Source organism: Elephas maximus, chromosome 21 (genome assembly GCF_024166365.1).
Source record: "Elephas maximus indicus isolate mEleMax1 chromosome 21, mEleMax1 primary haplotype, whole genome shotgun sequence".
Classification (NCBI taxonomy): domain Eukaryota; kingdom Metazoa; phylum Chordata; class Mammalia; order Proboscidea; family Elephantidae; genus Elephas; species Elephas maximus.
This window is the reverse complement of record NC_064839.1, coordinates 41,237,762-41,256,668: the sequence shown is the minus strand read 5'-3', so window position 1 is coordinate 41,256,668 and position 18,907 is coordinate 41,237,762. Positions and strand designations below refer to the sequence as shown.

Genomic DNA, 18,907 nt, shown 5'->3' with positions numbered 1-18,907 from the left:
GGGAGTGGCTGGATGCTTGAGAGGACCCCTAGTGGCACAGAGGTTAAGAGCTATAGCTGCTAACCAAAATGTCTGCAGTTCAGGGAAACCCTGTGGGACATTTCTGCTGTGTACTGTAGGATCACTCTGAGTCACAATTGACTTGACAGCAATGGGTTTGGTTTTTTTGATTTGGTTGCTTAAGAGTAGGAAGAAGACTTTTCGCTGAATACCTTTAATATTTTTTTATTTTTTGTATTTTAGGCCATGTTAGTATAATACCTATTATTTTAAAAAAACTTTTTGCCGTTTCAACATTTTTTACTTGTATAATACAATGACATTTAATTACCTTCATCACGTGCAACCATCACCACTATTGCCAGATTTCTCCATCACATTTAGTTGAAGCTCAGTGTCCCCTGTGCAATGACTTCCTTAAAAAACTAAATTTTAAACATTAAAAAAATGAGAATGGGTTTTTTCTATCTTTTTAAACTGTAGAACCACCACAAAATACTCAGAAGTAACATTGTGTAGGGAAGAGGGAATCTTACATGGTGCTTTAGGTGGCTTTGCTTCTAATTCCATAGAATTATCTCTTTACTAACAATATGTCTTTCAGAAGTTGGTTGTATCCAGGAAGTTTATACTTACATCATTGTTTCTTTGTTGTGTTCAGAATTGGGCTCTACATGTGTGCATGGAAACCCTGGTGGCATAGTGGTTAAGTGCTACAGCTGCTAACCAAAGGGTCAGCAGTTCAAATCTGCCCAGCACTATTTGGAAACTCTATGGGGCAGTTCTGCTCTGTCCTATAGCATCACTATGAGTCGGAATCAACTCAGCGGCACTGGGTTTGGTTTTTTTTTGATGTGTGCATATTTTTAGCCTTTTTCTTTAAAAAATTTTTAAATGTGGCTTGGTTGAAATAATTTTGTGTATTCATTTTGTGTAGTCATTTTTGCTTCAAAGCGTGGGGTTAAATTCCTCGTTTTATGGAGTTCATGAGTGCCAAGCATTAGCTCACTGTCTGCGGGACGTGAAGCTGCTGAGGAGAAAATGACCCACCCTGGCTGCCGGTGTTCACTCTGGTCAGAAGAAACACAGGCCTGTCTGATTTGGTAGTGTCTGTGGCTGGTGGGAGGTTGCCTCCATTTGGACCTTGGCAACAGCTTCTGGCTTTAAAACAATGTTCTGAGCAAGCTTTCACCAAAGTTTTCCAGTTTCTAAATTTTAGTTCCCTTCCTGGCTAGTTAAATGGGTTAGGACAATGTTATCTTTTCAACCACCTCTGCTCTCCTATGATGGTATCTGGGAATGCATCTGGCAAGGTCAGGTGAGTTGTTCAGATGGGCCCCCACTGCCGAAGAATGATAATTGAAGCTAGGAAAACAGTCTCCAAGTAGAAAAATAGTGTGTATGTGCTCACTTTCAAGGGCTCAACCAAATTTTCCATAGAACAAAAACAGTTCTATCTGGAAGGAATGGTTGGATACGGAAAGAACTGATGCAACAGATATTTTGAATAAAGCACCTACATTTTTCAAAAAGAAGAGCTCTTTTATATCCATTATGAAGAATTAGAGCGGCCTTCACATCCTATAAATGTGAATCCCTTTAAACCTAAATGTGTCTGTGCTGGTACTAAGACTGATTTCCTGTAAGCCTGCCCAAATGGGTCCAAACAAATCTCAAGTAGTACTTACAGCCCAAAAGTTGGAGGAAAATTCTGGGAAGAGAAACTTCAAGGTTGCAGGCAAAGTGGTTTGAATTCAATTTTTATTTTTTAAACTAGAGCCCCAAAACTAATAAAAGGGGATGGAAATCATACCAGTGGTTGTTGCCTGGTATTTGTGGGGGTGGGGTTTGAGTAAAAAGAGGCAGGGGGGAACTTCCTAGTGATAGGAACATCCTGTGCCTTGATTGAAGTGTTGATTACATGGGTGTAAGTATTCGTCAGAACTCTGCCACTAACTTCCTATATGGATGTGGAGAAAGTGTTTAATCTCTAACTTGTAACCTCCCACCTGTTCTACAGAATGACGTCCCAGGAATGAGGATGCTCAATTTTTTTCAACTAAAAGATAGGTTTTTCTCTTAAAAATGGCTTAATGACTGGGTAGATAATGCAAAGAGAAATTTTCTCCAGGAAACTGAACCCACTGATGCTGCAAGGGATATATGGCTTCAGTCATGGTGGTGACAAGGGAGGAATGGAAATAATTTTTTTCCTAATCTGTTAGTAAACCTGGGCTCTGAAATTTGTTCTGGAATTTTTATCTTCATCCTGATGAGCCAGCAGGTTAGGAACCTTTGAGAATGAAGCTCATGGCACTGCTTTTCAATCTTCAAGTAGAGGAAGGAGCCTTAGTGGCAGGAAAAGCAAAGACAGAAAGTCACTCCAAGTAGGGGCCCAGGCTGCCAAGTGTTGGTCTCCAGCACATGTTTCCTGAACTTGGGCTTGGCTCCAGAAGGGAAAGTGCTCACAATGGAAACAGTGATGGCCATTTGCTCAGGCAGCCAAGAGAATAAAAAGAGCATTGAAACCCAGCAGTGTCTCCATGGGGAGAGGTGCGGTGGGCCACTCAGTGGTGAAACCAACCTGACAACAGAGCAAGACAACAGAGCCCACTCCCAGCATCTTTCTTCAGCTCAACAACAAGGCCTTTATGTGGAGCCTCTCAGGAAATCTCTGGGAAATTATACTGTGGGCAACTCAGGCTTTGCCCAAAAACAGGTACACAGTCTCATTTGCCCATTTTCTTTGAATTTTAGAGTTAATTGAGAGAAAGGAAAGAACTCTTCTTGATGTAGGTTTCAGGACCCTGTCCCCTCCAAAAATATTTGTATATACGCCCCTCCCCCTGCCGCAAGGTTTCATCAGCTTCCATTTTCATTGATGCCTTCCTGTGTATACTCTTTTGACCTCTACTGAATGCCTTTTCAGCTGGTATTCTCATGCTGTACTCTTGTTCCTCAACTTATCCAGTGCTACTGTGAATGCCTTTCTATCCCAGCAGGGCAGTAACTGCTGGGCTGAGAAACCAGCTGGCAGTGGGAGAAAACAAGGCCTCAGGGTGATGGCGTGGCAGTGCAGTCTAAACTGGTTCCAACCGACAGGACCTCCTGCCTCTCCGTCAGGTGCCTGTGCTCACTCACCTGAGCTAAAGCACGGCGATTGTGTAAACCAGCTCTGTGCCTGTCAAGAAAACACGAGGGCCAACACAGATTAGTATTTTGCTCACATATACTTTGGAAAAATTTTGTTCTAAAATAAAGGATGGCATGTTAACTATGGTGCTAGAGTTGAAAACCCAAACATTTTCAGGAGTAGGAAACTTAAAAAAAGAAGGTATGACTTTCACTTAAAACACAATAAATAATTTTTTAAAAAAAGAAGGTATGGCAAACTAGAAAAGTGTATTCCTTGTCCAAAGGGGAATCATTATTCTGCTCCAGCTGAGTGTTGACAAATCTTCAAAATTGTTTCAGGAGAAGCAGGAAAATTAGATTTTTACATACCTGTCTGTGGGCCAAATACAGTCTACAGGCCTTCAATTCTTAACCTGTGGGTTAGCAGAACAAGAATGGGTTTTCTGAAAAATGTATTACACCTTAGTTTGAATTCTAGCTCCAGGATGTGATCTTCAGTAAGTAACTGCATTCCTAGAGTATCATTTTCCTCACTTAGCAACGGGGATATGGAATGAGGAGGGCTGCCTATACATGTAGTGGTTGGCACGTAGGGAACACCAGCTTAGTTTGCTACTTCAGATCTTAAGTGACTATTTCCCATGTATTAGTCCAGATTCTCAAAGCTTTGGGGAATAAACATAGTATTGTCCTCAGTAGAAGGTTATCATTCAAATGTCTGTGGGTCTTCTTGCTGTGAACCAAGGCAAGCATTTGCACATTTGCTTGCATACACCACTCCATCTCACCCCTGGAAGCAACAGCCTATCTGCAGGGGTTCAGGAGGCAAGGAAGCAAAGCTGTTGATACCAGAGATATACATAGATCCTCCTACCAAACCATCTTGTGGCTTTTCCTCTTTGATGTCAACCATAATTTTTTTTCTCCCTAAGGAATTAAAGATAAAAAGGGGAACAAATGGGGCTTTTTAAAGCTTTCTGCTATTCAGTCCAATGCAGAGCGAGGCTTTGAGAACATTTATATTGCCTCCTTCCAAATTCTCCTTGAAGAAATTTCTTGGGCCACATTTGGGACTAGTCCCCTGGTGCACAAACCTGGCCCATGCTCTTTGTGTGGCCACAGTGTTTCATTAACTGCTGCAAAATAAAATTAGCGCTTGTTTAGTAGGCAGTCCATTCAGGGCAGGTGAGTCATGTACCTCCTGGTATGCCAGGCATCATGCAGTACACCTGAGCTACAGGGATAAGGTAGAGTCATTTTGCTCACTGACTGATGTGGAAGAAGGGCAAGTGATTGCATAGTGGGACAAGAAGTGTGAGGATGGCTATGACAGAAGTCTAATGTCCAACCAGGGAGAGGGGCATAGGGAAGATTATATTGGACCAGGTACATGTGAGTGGAGTGGTGAAGGGGAAGGATTAGGAGTTAAGAGAATAGCAGTGCAATGGGAACAGTTTTGAGGGAGGAGTCTTTGAAGTAAAGAAACATCATGTGCAAAGGCCAGAGACGAGCATATACAGTGGCCTTGAGTGCTGTATATTGTCCTTGCCAAGTTTTGACACTGAGATTTCATAAGTGTCTAAATGAATTAGTGATTATTCCTTTTTTAATCTCTGAAACAGTTTAAGAAAGGGTTCCTGTGTTAGTTTCCTAGTGCTGCTGTAAGAGAAATATCACAAGTAGATGACTTTAAAGAACAGAAATGTATTTTCGCACAGTTCAGAAGGCTAGAAGTCTGGATTCCAGGCACTGGCTCTAAAGGAAGCCTCTCTGACAGCTCTGCAGGGAGAATGAAGTCAACACAGAGGGACACAAAACCAAGAGATGGAGAATATTTTGATGTTATCATTTGCTCCTTGGTTCTACCTATGCTTGAAGCCAGTGAACCATCCCTACATTATAGCTGAGACAATAAATTACTTTTATATTGCTTAAATCAGTTTGGGCTGGCCGTATGGCATTGCAAAGAAAATTCCTTAGTGACAGAGCTCGTTCCTTCCCTTTACTGTGCTCACTTTGAGAGCAGTTCCCACCTGCTTCTGGTTTGAAACCACCAGCAAAGAACATAGATTTTATTGGGTCAAATCTGGAAAAGACCAACATAATATATAGTGATAAGAATGTTTCTTCTGACCCAGTTAGCAAATTGACAACAGAGAGCTTTGACAAGTTGTTTATATATGTTGTGTAGCTTAACAGCCACAGTCCATTCTGCGAAATAGGATGTTATGTGATTTGGAAGTTGTATGTATGAACACCTGTGTCTATGGAGTGCAGGGCTCCCGGGTGCTGCTTGTGTGGTGTGCAGCCCAGGCAGCTCCTTCTATGGATGCCTCAAGTGAGTGCTCTGCCTGGTCCCGCCTGGCTGTCACTGCCTTCTCTGCTAAGCCAGCTGCAGGAAAGGCCAGCTCGCCAATGAGAGCCTGCCTGGGGAGGCGACAGTGTGGGTTAAAGGGGCCGCGGGCGCATGAGCCAGGGCTGGGGCATTCAGGATGCATACCTCTTCATTGACGCCCTATAGGACCACACCAGGCAAAATGCGGGGACTAGACCTGCCAAGTTAAGGGAGCTGAGGAGGACCAGGGTTGGGAGTTTGGGCCTGGCCTCCATCACCACAGACTAGATGGCTTCTGGGCCAGGCACAGCAGCCACGCAGAAGTATGGTTTCGACCTCAAGACAAGGATCTGGTATCCTGGCACTCAGACGTATATGTGATTGGATGTTGCCCAAAAGGATGCTAAGCGATGCATACCTGTACTTTGGTAAAGATAAAGCTAAAGATCTTTGTTTCTTCCCCAATAGAAAGTTTTTACATTCATTTTAAACTACATGTTCTTCGATCAGTGGGTGGTATCTGGTTTCTTTGTTCTCATGATCTGTTTAGGGCCCTAGTCTCCATCTGAGGAAGAGTTAGGAAAGTAACCATTTCCTCTCAGATGCATTTTGTTTCCTGTGAAGCATATATCTCTGTGCTAATTTGTGAAGAAATTATGAAACTCATGGGCCTGGAAAAAAATTTAATCTTGATTTTTGGGAAGAAGGAATTAGAAAGCAGCACCTTAACACAAACCCAGTTAATACAGGTACATATAAAAGGATGTATGTATGATTGGAAACCCTGGTGGTGTAGTGGTTAAGTGCTACGGCTGCTAACCAAGAGGATGGCAGTCCGAATCCGCCAGGTGCTCCTTGGAAACCCTATGGGGCAGTTCTACTCTGTCCTGTAGGGTCGCCATGAGTCAGAATCGACTCGACGGTAGTTGGGTTTTTGGGTTTTTTTATGTATGATTATTCTTCACAACACTGTAGGTAGTAGTAAAAGACTTTGAAAAACCCAAATGCCCATTACTAGAGGACTAGTTAAATAACTATGCTATATCCACACAGGAGAATACTATTTGGTTGTAAAAATGAACGAAAAGGCTATGAACTGATAGGGAAAGATCACCAGGATATACTACTGTTAAATGAAAAAAATATGTAAGTATATATAATGTTTTCTTTTGTGTAAAAAAGAGAAGAAAATAAGGATATTCATATTACACTTGCAAAAATAAAGACTAACAAGAAATAGTATAAGTTCCCTAAGAGCCATGGGTAGTCAGAAAACAGTGGTGGGAATAAGACTTCCCAAAGTATACCTTTTTACATAGTCTTGATATTTAAACATGTGGATATATTACCATTCAAAAGATTTAAAAAACTTTTTTTTTCAAGGAATGCAAGTGCATTATAAGAGTCCTTTTTGAACAGTGGTGATTCTTCTCAGTGGAGAAGTCTGTGGCCTTACATCACTCTTTACTTCCATCTGTCCCTCAGGAACTGGTGTGGCTTACATATGGGCCCAGGCAGTCCTTTATGACACGTGGCTGACACCACTGCTTCCCGGCCCAGCTGTGCTACCATGGCCCGCACAAGCCTTCTTCCTGCCCCAGCAGATGCAGGAGCTGCTTCTCTGACCCATCCAAACAAAGGTGAATGAAGGACGTGGTCACACTGCAATGCCTTTACAAGAGGAAGTTTTATTGTTAATTATTTACCTTAACAGTTTCAGAAAGAGGAACAGATTAGCTCAGTCCAACATGATTGGCAGTTGGCAAAAATCTAGTGAAGCAAGTGTTCTGATTGCTAAGGATTTAATTTGGATGCTTTTAATACTTAGCCATCTAACACTTCACACATAATCCAGAAGAAACGCATCATCTCCCCCCCTTTCACTTTAATACCCCACCTACCTCACTTCAACGTGGAAATATCTTCATTAAATGATTCCCAGAGGAACAAGTTCCCTGGAGAGTATAGCCATGAAGACAATGCACAAAAGGAAAAACTCAAAATAAAACTGTATAATTTACTAGTCTAAGGAAACAAAATCTTCCAATATATTAAGAAATAAATCCAGTTACAAATGTACTAATAGGTCTATGTCAAGAGGGTCTGGTGTAATAACTGAAAATGGCTGGCTATTTACAAGATACACAAACAGGAACGGTGCACCTAGCCCAGCGCTGGCCCTCAGAAGCCAAAAGTGTTCTCTCCGCTGTAGGCCACATACAAGAATCCATCTTCATCTTTTTCCTTCTCGTAAAGCTGTCCCATAGTTAGGCTTGAATGAGAAAAACAAAAGACAACATTGAGAGTTGGGATTGGTTACTGAGTCCAGGTGTTGAGAGAGAGAGGTCTTGAGAGTAAGAAAGCTGACTGCAGTACTTCCCTAGCCACTCCCTAGCACACCCTTGGTGGTAAAACACATTGCCGTTGAGTGGATTACAACTCATAGCGAACCTTGGTGGTACGTGGTAAAAATAATTCCTCCTTTCAGCGGACGTGGAGTTTGGAAGAAAAATGAAGCCAGGGAAAGATTAAGATAAATTTACTTCATCAGAAATCAGTAAGTAAGACTAGAACCAAAGTCTCCATCCTCCTGGCCCTGAGACAAGGCCGCCTGACCTCACTCACCTTCATAAAAAGTAAATCCTTTAAAGAGATCAGCTCCGAGTATGGGTGTGGCTGGTTAGCACATGAATACTTTTTTAAAATGTCAAGGAGAAGGAAAAACTTCAACCAAAATTAAGAGCCTCAGAGGCCCATCCCTGTGTGGGTAAAAGAAGCCAAGTAAGGAAGAGTACACTGGGCGGTTCTCCTCCTTGCTTGAAGATTTATAATGTGTACCTGACGTGATAGGTACAAGTGGGTTCATTCTGTAGAAGCTCCCCCACAAAACTCTGTGTCCCCAGCACTGGCATCAAAAAAAAAAAAAAAGTTACTTTCCTCAGATGTAATGCAAAAAAGTTCTCAGATTGTATCTAGAATCCAAAGAAACCCTGCCCAACCTCTCAAAGAACCCTCCAGAAATAGATTTTCCTCAAACAAAACATGTGTGGGTGGGAAAGCTGGCTTTCCTTAACTGTAAAACAGACTGCAGTGGAGGAGACCTAATATAGTTCTCTGCCATGAAACTGGGTTGTGCTGGCTCCAGAGTATGACTAGTAACACCTGGAACTCTGTGCAAGCTCTGGCCACGTGACTGTACAATTCAAGCTGAGCAGGAGGTGTGGCATGCCCCGGGCTGACTAAGCAGCAGTGTGACCACCATCTAAGAGCTGGCTTGACACATCAGAGGTCACTAGCCCAGAGAGGTTACAATAAATGCTTAACTGCAGGATCCACTCAACCAGGGGCTGGTAAGGTACGGTTCCAGGGCCTCCAGCTAGTAAAGCAAGCAATGACAGCCCCGCTCTGCTGCCTTGCTCCTGGCTGGCTGAGAGGGTAAAGCAGGGACCCAGGGCACATTTACAAAGAGATTTTTCTTTTCTTTCCTGTTTTTTCTGCTCCATTTGCAAGCTGTGTGGGTAGATGAGAGGATTAAGTAATAATGTGGGGGTAGATGAGTATGAATACAAAATGGCCTGGCATTAGCATCTTATACAGTAAAACACTGTACCCTATGAGGATCTTTTACCCTGGAATTTGTAAAGCCAGGACTCCCTAGAACAACACTGTCCAATAGAAGGAAATGTTCTATATCTGTACAGTTCAACACAGTAGCCACTAGCTACATGTAACAACTGAGCACTTGAAATGTAGCCGGTCTGAACTGAGCTGTTTTGTGAGTCTAAAACACAAGATTTCAAAGACTTAGTATGAAAGAAAAAAAAAAAGGTAAACTATCCAAATAGTTTTGATTATATACTGAAATAGAACACTGGTGGCACAGTGGATAAAGCAATCGATGCCTAACGGAAAGGTCGGTGGTTTCAAACCACCAGCAGCTCCTCAGGAGAAAGATGTGGCTGTCTGCATCTATAAAGATTTACAGCCTTGGAAACCCTATGGGGTCTCTATGAGTGGGAATCGACTCTACGGTAGTTGGTTAGTTAGCACATATTGAAATAACACTTTAGATATTAAAAAAACAAAAACCAAGTCCATTGTGCTGTCGATTCTGACTCATAATGCTCTATTTCAATATGTAATCAAAATTATAATAAACTATTAAAATTATTTCACCTGTTTCAATTTTTTAATGTGGCTACTAGATAATTTAAAATTATGTAGCTCACGATTTCTGTTGACGGCACTGTCCTAGACCACATGCGGACTTGAGGCAGTGGATAGGGAGAGGAAACCCTGCCCATGAGAACACCAAGAGCAGTAGGTCTAGACCTTGGCTGCACATTAGAATCACCAGGGATCTTAAAAAAAATCTCCATGCCCCAGCCCAGCCCAATTAACTCAGCATCTCTGGAGGTGGGACCCAGGCATCAGTTTTTAAATGCTCAAGATGATTCCACACGCAGTCAGGTTAACAACCTGCCCAGAGGAAGAAAGGTGTTCTTCTTGTTTATATATTTGACATGCTCATCTTTAAGATGATTAGGAAGTAGGGTGAAGAGCCAGCAACTAGCGCTTAAACATGTAGCTGAGTCTCCCAAGAAGACCTGTACCCTGACTGTGGAGAAAACCCCGAGCAAATCCCTGCTTTTCTCTAGGACTCCTCAAAATGAGGCTAAAGGAAAACACCTATGGCTATTGCTACAACTCTCTTTGCTCCGCTTGGCCTAAGTGTCCAGATGACTTTGATGGGACTATTGTATCATCTTCTCACTCCCATTACCAAATGGGTTTATGTTTAGACGCAGCAGCAGCAGACACAATGGGCGATTCAAAGGCAGCCACCTCTTGGTGCCTCTGTCATGTTTGGTGCCAAATAACAGACCGAGTTCTGTGCTTTTCCTAGCAAGTTAGAAGCCCTAATGCAATGATTTCAAATCCCAGCTGCTAAATTAGAAATACTTGAGCTTTATAAACACCAGTGCCCCAGCCCAAACTTTGTATGCTGCCCACAGTGAACAATGACCACTAGGACCACTACTGTCTAAAGCAAGCTCTGAGAATCTGAGCCCTGACTTTTGGCAGAGGCCCATAATCATGTGGCTTTTGTTCCTTTCTGCCTTTAGATTCTATTGTCTTTGAGGTAAAACTTGGGTTTATCTATTTGTTTGATAACTACAGAGGCAGATAATAAAAACCATAATTATAATACCAAACACTTAACTACATGCCAAAAACCATTCTAAGTGTGTTCCATATATTAACTCTTTTTATCCTTAAAACAATCTTAGGAGGAGGTACTGTCATCCTCCATAGTTCATAGGTAAGGAAACTGAGACACGCAGAGGTTAAACATCTGTGACCAAGGTCACAAAGCTAGGCAAATTTGTCACTGCCAAGCTATATTGCCTTCAAATGAATACACAGCTAGATCTGTTCCAATGACATAACATCAGAATCCTTGAACCTTCTGTAGAGATCTTCCTTCGAAGAGCACTTCTATGTAGTAACAAACGTGCATACAAATCACCTGGCATCTCGTTCTACCGCCTATCTGGACTCAGTAGGTCTGGGGTGGGGCCTCAGATTCTGCTTTCTAACAAGCTCTGGGTAAGGCCAGTGCTGCCAGTGCCACATCACTCGTTGAGTAGTAAGGTCTTAGAGTGCACTCCCTCAGATCCAGTAATTTGATAGATCGATGGTTGTGCCTAATGACTTAGAGTCCTATTACCGTTCTCCTTTTTACTGTCACACTACCTTTGTGTGGAAACTTTAGTTAGTTAGTAGCAGCAGCTCTGTGTCCTTATACTTGGGATATCCCTCGGGCAAGGAACTTGATAAGTGACAATACTCAACGCTGGGAGCTGAAGAAATCCATTCAGCAGCCCAAGACTGAACACCTACCTGATTTCAAGGCTGCATAACTGGGTGTCAAGAAACCAGAAAAGCACACGTGTACAGGATGATTTGAAGCTGGTGCTTGTGGGATCGGGCCACACACATTCAGAGTCAGAGTAACTTGGCCTGCAGCCATAAACAGCTGGGCCATAAATATAGTTAAAAAAGTTCCATTAAAAGGATACTCAAGTGGAAGCCCAGGGGGCAAAAAGTGACCCTACAGCAAGCAGCCCATAGCCTTGGGAAGCTGGTGTGTCAGTTTCCCTCAAGTTCCATAAACCTCTGAGAAGATGAACTTCCCCCTAGGAATTCAGAGATGCCTGAGCCACACAGCACTGTCACTGCTACCCTGCCTGAGAAGCCTGAAGCAGAGACAGCTCTAATGTGACTACAGGCTATGTATGCTGCACAAGCTCGCTAGATGTGGGCCTGAGAATTCACAAGCAGCACTGCAACTCTAAGGTTTCCTTCCTGAGTAGCTGGGAGGTGGCTGGAGAAAACACCCAAAGGTGGCCTCCAGTACTACATGCTTCCTCCCCAAACATGCACTCATCCAAAGATGCTGCTGCATACCAAGGGCACTGCCACTTTCCAACTTCAGCGTCTCAGGAGGAGAGAAATGGGAAAAGGAGCCAATGGCAGATTCAAGCCATGGAGCCAATCTAAGGTATGGTAGGACTTGAAGATTGCATGAAACGAATCTAAATTGCCCCCTGAGATCTTTTCTCCCTGCCTTTCTGTTCAGGGTCACACATATCCAGGCAAACCACTTCTCCAGGTAAGAAACAAAGCAATAATAAAGACAACTTTCAGCAGGATCACACTCGGGAATGGCCAAGTGGCTGAGGGCAAACATTATTTTTATGTTATTCGATAGCCTAATGATCTGGGGGAAGCTGACCTAGAACTGGGGGATCTCCATCCCCACAGCCTTGATCAAGGTCAGGTCATGGAGGCTGTGGGATCCAGCCTGACTCTGAATTGGCTGCACTGATTAGCACACCTGGCCACCCATCTGCTTGGGAGCCAATCCCACGTGCTTCCACTGGACCTGGATTTCTCTCTTCTAGGGGTGTGGATGGGTGGGGTGTGGTGGGAGGAGAAGGGCCACTGCTGTGGATCCTGGAAATGCACTAGGGCAAAGGGAAAGATAATATGGCCTGGATAAAGATTAACAATTGGTTGTTTCTTTTATCAGATTTCTTCTTCTTAGGATCACTCCTAAAACCAAAACCAAACCCACTGCCATCGAGTGGATTCCGACTCCTCTCCTACTGCTGAAATATACCCCGCTCTTGGAAAAAAAAAAAAAAAAAACCAAAAACCCAGTGCCATCGAGTCGATTCCAACTCACAGCGACCCTATCGGACAGAGCAGAACTGCCCCATTGAGTTTCCAAGGAGCGCCTGGCGGGTTCAAACTGCCGATTGTGGTTAGCAGCTGTAGTAACCCCTACGCCACCAGGGTTTCCAAAAAGGATTTATTTATTTATTTATTTACCCAGAAATGAATCAAAAGTGTTCAATTAAGCCCCTTAATAAATAAAGGATAAATGGACTATCATAGCTTCCTTTTACTCAGTACCTCTTTAAGATCTAGAATCAACTGAACACCATAATCTTAAAGAGTACAGGTTTCTCAATTTCAAATTAAAACAATTTAAACCAAACCCACTGCTGTTGAGTCCATTCCGACTCACAGCGACCCTATAGGACACAGGAGAAATGCTCCATAGCGTTTCCAAGGCTGTAAATCTTTATGGAAGCAGACTGCCACATTTTCTCCAGCCAAGTGGCTGGTGGATTTGAATGCCAACCTTTTGGTTAGCAGCTGAGTGCTTTAACCACTACACCACCTGGGCTCCTTAAAACGTCTTAGAGATATTTTATTTAATAATATATCTCTGTTTCTATTTTAAACAGGGGATTAACAAGACTCTTGTCTCTGTTTTAAACAAAGGCCAAAAGCTAAGACCACTGCCAGGCCTGGATGTTCCCCTCTAGTGCAAAGACTCTGGGAAACTTGTACAGCGATGTTCTTTCTCAAGTCCTGTCTGCACCAAGGCCTAGTTCCCCTTTCCTTTTTGTCCTGACTCTTGATGCAGGCACCTAGGCGGAGACTTCATCTTTCCAACACTAAATGGGAAAAGGCAGTTTAGATCCTCTTTTTTTCTAAAGAAACAAGAACTCAAAGAATTTAGGAAGTAGGTAATAAATAAATAGGGTCTCTGTTGCTATTTCTAAAATCAATATTGGGATGGGGAGGGCTCCTGCAAGCTGAATTCATGCATTCTCAACTCTGATTTCTCCAGCCACTCTTAGAAGACTGAAAGCATTAGCTGAAGGTTAACAGAAGCCCCAGGTTTCCCTAAGGAGCCTGGAAAGAGCCAAGTAGGAGACTGCTAACCGGGCACGGGGAGGAGAAGATGAGGCTGAGTCACATACCAGCTTAAGGGGACCCTAAGACACTTTCGTTTGTGCTATCAGGTGATTATCATTTGCATTAACCCCAATGATGTCACATGCCTAATTTGTTTATAAACAAATTTGTCTTTTATAAAACCACCAAATGAACATGGAACTGCTGCATCAAGTGTGGAGAGGGAAGTCATTAACTAGGGCCAAACTTACTGAGGATCTGGGCAGAGGGACTGTGGAGAGTGACTGAGGGAAGACTCAGAAAGCACCAGCCCTTCATGACCTCTGTAAACACTGCAGTGGGGAAGCAGGATCAGGATATGGGTTTCTGGTTACTATTCCTAAAATCCGGACTTGGGTCACTGGTATAGTCTGCTTTAAGGCGAGTTCTCACCAGGTTGGAAAGGCAAACGAGGCTTGAGAGAAAATGGCCATGAAGCAGCCTCTGCTGCCTGGACAGAGAATCACTTTTCACTTTCAATTCTATTTATATCTTGGGAATAATGGGGGAGGGGGTAGTTGGTGAGACCTGCAGCTGCTTTAATTGCTAGATTAATGAGGAGCCATCAGAGTAACTTTACTGTCTCCAGAAGCCTGCTTCACTTCCTTCGACATCCTTTGAGAAGTATGGATCAGAGTTGAGGAAAACAAACTTGATACCATACGAACTAGTCACCTACTTCCTCCTCCAAGAACCCACCTCCAGGAAGGAAGAAACAGGGTAGCCAAGGCCCTGCTGAAGTTGCAGGTATATAAATGAAGATTACCTCTCAACAACCCTAAGGGAAGTTGAGAGTGACCACAGATGCCCAGGGCTTCCTCCCCTAGTGACTAATACACCCAGCAACATACTGCCCAGAGGCCTGTGGGGAAGGAAGACTAGAAAAACCCAATGAGGTGACAAGATCACCTCTGACAACATCACAGCTTTCACAGACCAATGGCAATGGCACCCAGTGGGCAGGCCCTGGCCTAGCTCCCCAGGCAGGTCACTGGCCTTAAAGAAGAGCCTTTTATTTTTCCCATGTCTTGCCTCTCTTCCAAACACTGGGACGTGGAGGTGGTAGAGACTGAGAAAGAGGAAATCAGACCTAAAAATAGCCACAGCTTTCTACCTTTAGTAGAAATAAGGTTTGGAATTTGGCTTAGGTCTCTTCTGGAGCTTTTAAGGATTTTCAAACAGAGCCTATTTTGGCCACACTGGGCTAGTTCCCAGGGCTTCTGAAAGCCTTAGCTTTTAGAAATACTACTTTTGGGGGTAACAAAGGAAACTTTAGTCTTGGATCATCGAGATAACAGCCACCCAGGGGAAAGGTAAGGGTTAAAATCTGGTTCCAGGTCTACAAGTACCCAATCAGTAATGGGAAAAGACTGGCCAGTGGTTTAGATGGAGCCAGTCCCTTTTCCTCTTTCCACAGGAGACAAAAGCTGGGTTGTCAACTACATGGAAAAGGATTGTAATGCTCCTGCCTAGATTTAGGCTCCAAAGTTTTAACGCCAAAGCCTGCTTCCAGGCAGCAAAACAGAGTATGGTAGCCATTACTCTGTGGGTCAAAGCTGGTGGTATGGAGGGAGGTATCAGTCTGTAAAGAGACCTTAGAGCCCTTTACTGGACAGCAGCCATTTTAACGAGCTTGAGAATCAGGCACTACAGACTCTCACCGTGGCAAGAGCTGACTGAGTTTGGAGAGCAATCAGGCAGGGAAATTAGCTGACGCTAAGCCTCAAAAGGGACTACAAGCTCCTGGTGAAGAGTGACAGGGCTGATCTGGAGAAAACTTCATTTCAGATCTCAGTTCTATGCCTGAGTCTGCAACTGTTTTAAAGGATTCCTGGGCGTCTGAGGATGGGTTTCATCATTAAAAAAAAAAAAACTCCAGGCCTTGTTCTGTACTCCTAAACGAAGTGCACTCCATGTACTGCAGCCCTTCCTCATTTTCCTGGTGCTCCTGATGTCTTGGTTTCCAGCCAAGAGCCCTAAGAGTTTTTAGACCTCCAGAGTTCTGAGTTCTGTATGCAGCTAAGCAAATGGCCAAAACAGAGGGGCCATGTAGTGACCGTCTCTCACCTGGATTGTGGGACTGTCTTATCCACAAAAAGGAAGATAGCCTTTTCAGAAGGAAGCTGGATCCTTTTCCTGATGATCCACATGAACTGAGCCACAGTGATGTCAGATGGAACCAGGTACTTCCGTTTGTCAATGTCAACAATCTGAGAGCCGGAGACTTTTTCCACAATCACCTGAGAGAGTAAAGAGAAGTCAGAACTGGATTTCTAAAGTGAGGCTCTGGCCTTGAATTGTCAGGACAATTGATGAACAGAGTGTGGGCTGGGAGGTGGGTAGGAAACTATACAGCATTAGAAAATTAGTCCCTGGCTTAATAAACCACACACTCCAGAGGTTGAGGGCTGATATAAATGTGTTACATGAAATCAGGCAGTACTTTTCTATGGTCAATTATATTTCTTATCCCTGATCTCAGCCTGCGTAAGAGAAACGCAGCCCTTACTACTAAGCTTTTCAACAGTTTGGGCAGACCCAAGAATTATCTGGTGAGGGTTTCATGTATAGCCTGTTACTCCAAGGCCTAAATTGAATCCGCCTTCACATTACAGGAGAATTAAAATCTCAAGGAACCCAGGAGACAAGAAGGGATGCACTAATGGGAATGACTGGCAATCCCAGCCAGTCAAGAATGAAGGTATTCATCTGGCTTGTTGCTTTTCTGTGAACTATGTTTCAAATTTGCCCCCTGCCCCCAAAAGAACTGTTCACAAAGAGCTTCAATAACAGGCCTAGATGTCCTCTAACAATAAAGATAACAGAAACTATCTACTCCAGCATGAAAAAAATATGAGATCACATTTATTGTTGATTAGGGGAAACCAGGGGAGAAGGGGTTTCATTGTCTTCTCAAGTTTTTTTTGTCACCAAGATGACAGGGTCAGGGTGAGGAAACAGAGCTAGAGATTGGCTAAAAATTAAGGCTTGAAGTTAAAAATGAATGTCCTGAGACTCAAGTAGTACTTCCACGATCAAAGTGACAATCTCCCTCCATCACCATTCCCAAAAGTGGCAGTGACCTGTTGCCCTGTCCTAGAACAACGATCCTTATGTAATTAGCCAGGGAGCCCAGAGGCTGCAGACAGCTCGCTGGCCTAGATCGGAAGATTCAGCACTGAGGAACCCTGAACAGCACCAACCCGAGCCCCCTCACGCCGGGCACCTGACCGCCCTAACCCAGTCTGGCCCGTCTGCTGGTAGAACTGGGACTAGAACCTCAACTTATCACTGTAGATTGGTCTAGGGCCCTAGACAGCGAGGTGAGGGGGCGGGGGAGGCCGAACACTCACCGGAACCCGGTCGGGATATTTTGCTCGGATTTTCGCGGATTCCACGCATCTGTGTTCTGCGGGGAGTAAACACAGGGGCTGACGGCCGAGCAGGTGCGGTTCCTGGGCCCCCAACCTTCCACCCCCTGCGACCTGCGCACGCCCCGGGCCCTGGATCCGGCGTCCCCGCGGCCGCTGTTCTCTGTTGCTGGCTCCCGGTCGGGCCCACGGAGGGCGGAACGGGCTCAGTGTTTAGCTGCCCGGGGTGCCGAGACTTCTGCGACCTAAACCCGGGGTGCGGCATCAGCCCCGCCCGGCCCAGGGCGGCCCGAGTGGGGGGAGGGGGCCCACCCGCCGCCCCAACCCCCCGCGACCCAGCTAGCCTCCAACCGCTTACCCAACGAGTGGTCCTCCTTGAACATCCACTTCATGGCGGCGGCGAGAAGGGGACCGAGACGGCTCTCGGAGCCAAAGTGTTCAGCGCACCGACCACAACAACGACGACGGCGGCGGCAGCGGCGACTACACGGCAGGCGGGACTTCCGGCAACCAAGCCTAGCAACCGGCGGGGGCGGGGCTTCCGGTGCCGTTGTCCGGACCCCAAACGCAAGGGGCGCGGCCTCACTTGAAGGGGAGGGGTACAGGAGGACTTCGCGGGAAGCTGAGCGGTAATGGAGGACGGTAGCCTTGACTACGGGTTGGGCGAGTTGGTCCGTGAGGGGATGTTTGGGGAACTGGTGACTGGAGCGGAGTCACGGTGCCCGTTGGTGACAGGAAGGGGAGATTGGGCGAATGGCGGATAGGACGGGGCTCTTATGAAGGGCTGTTGACGGGGGAGAGTGGAGTGTTGGTGACAGGAAAGGGATTTAGGGGATATGAATGACTGACGAGATGTCTCTGAAGATTGATGACGCCAGGGGGCTTGCGAGTATTAACAGTTCGGGGAGCATTGTTAGGAGCGGTGGCAGGTTGGAGGCTCTGTATGGGGGTGTATGACTAGTTTGAGGCGACTGTGGGGAAGGGGTACTTATGACAACACGAAGGTGTAGTAGTGAGTACAATCAAAATAGGTTGCCTTGGACATAGAAATCAAATTTAAACAACTCCCGTTTTCTTCTCTATTCGTGAATAAATTTTTAAAACATTTAAGAAAAGATATTACAAATACTCATTTGAGGAGTGTAACATCACTGATCACGAAGAGACTCGCCTTAACCTTAATAAGCAGAGGAGTTAGAGGTGACTGTCAGGCTTAGAGAATCCCTCTGGCAGCTGGTCATGAGACAGGATTCCTTGTTTTGCACCCAGATTGGGGTCCAGAATTCACAGCTTGGGCTGAGCATGTATCACCTGCCTGGGCACATGCCTTGAGGTTTTCCAGTCCATGATGTAATTCCCTTTTTCCAAGCAGAGTCATCAGGGCAGTCAAGACTGGGTCATTCTCTGTTTATAAGCTGGTGAATAGGTAACGAGAATATTCACTTAATTGGGCACATGACTCCTGTCACATGCTTGTGATTCTGATGCATCTGGAAGTCCTATATCTTTGAATATTGTCATTCATAATTTTCTATAGTTGAAATTCCTGATGGATGCTGTGGAATCTAGCTTCATTCTTAAAGTATTTTTTTTTAATTTTATGATTGTGTTTCTGAGCACCCAAAATAGATTTTTGTTTGTTTTTAGTGAAGTGAAAAATCCTTTTAATTTCATACATAGAAATTAGTGTCTTTGCATATAGGAGCACAGTTCTAAGTGCTGGGGAAACAGCAGTGAACAAAACAGATGT

At 44.5% G+C, this 18,907-nt stretch overlaps 2 protein-coding genes across 2 annotated transcripts in view; one reads left to right on the top strand and one right to left on the bottom strand.

Annotated features, from left to right (window-relative positions):
- The window catches only part of ADAT1 (adenosine deaminase tRNA specific 1), a 49,371-nt gene extending 36,376 nt beyond the window's left edge, over positions 1-12,995 (top strand). Inside the window, exons 10-11 of the transcript XR_007514736.1 lie at positions 6,956-7,110; positions 12,567-12,995. The gene's annotated coding sequence lies outside the window, so the exon portion shown is untranslated. The remainder of the gene's footprint in view (positions 1-6,955; positions 7,111-12,566) is intronic.
- On the bottom strand, positions 7,139-17,658 carry GABARAPL2 (GABA type A receptor associated protein like 2). The gene is made up of 4 exons (XM_049864995.1): positions 17,516-17,658; positions 17,140-17,195; positions 15,854-16,026; positions 7,139-7,742 (listed from the first exon to the last, which is right to left on the bottom strand). Exons 1-4 carry the CDS (start codon positions 17,547-17,549, stop codon positions 7,652-7,654), a joined length of 354 nt encoding a protein of 117 aa, XP_049720952.1. The 5' UTR covers positions 17,550-17,658; the 3' UTR covers positions 7,139-7,651.
- Between the last annotated feature and the right edge of the window lie 1,249 nt (positions 17,659-18,907).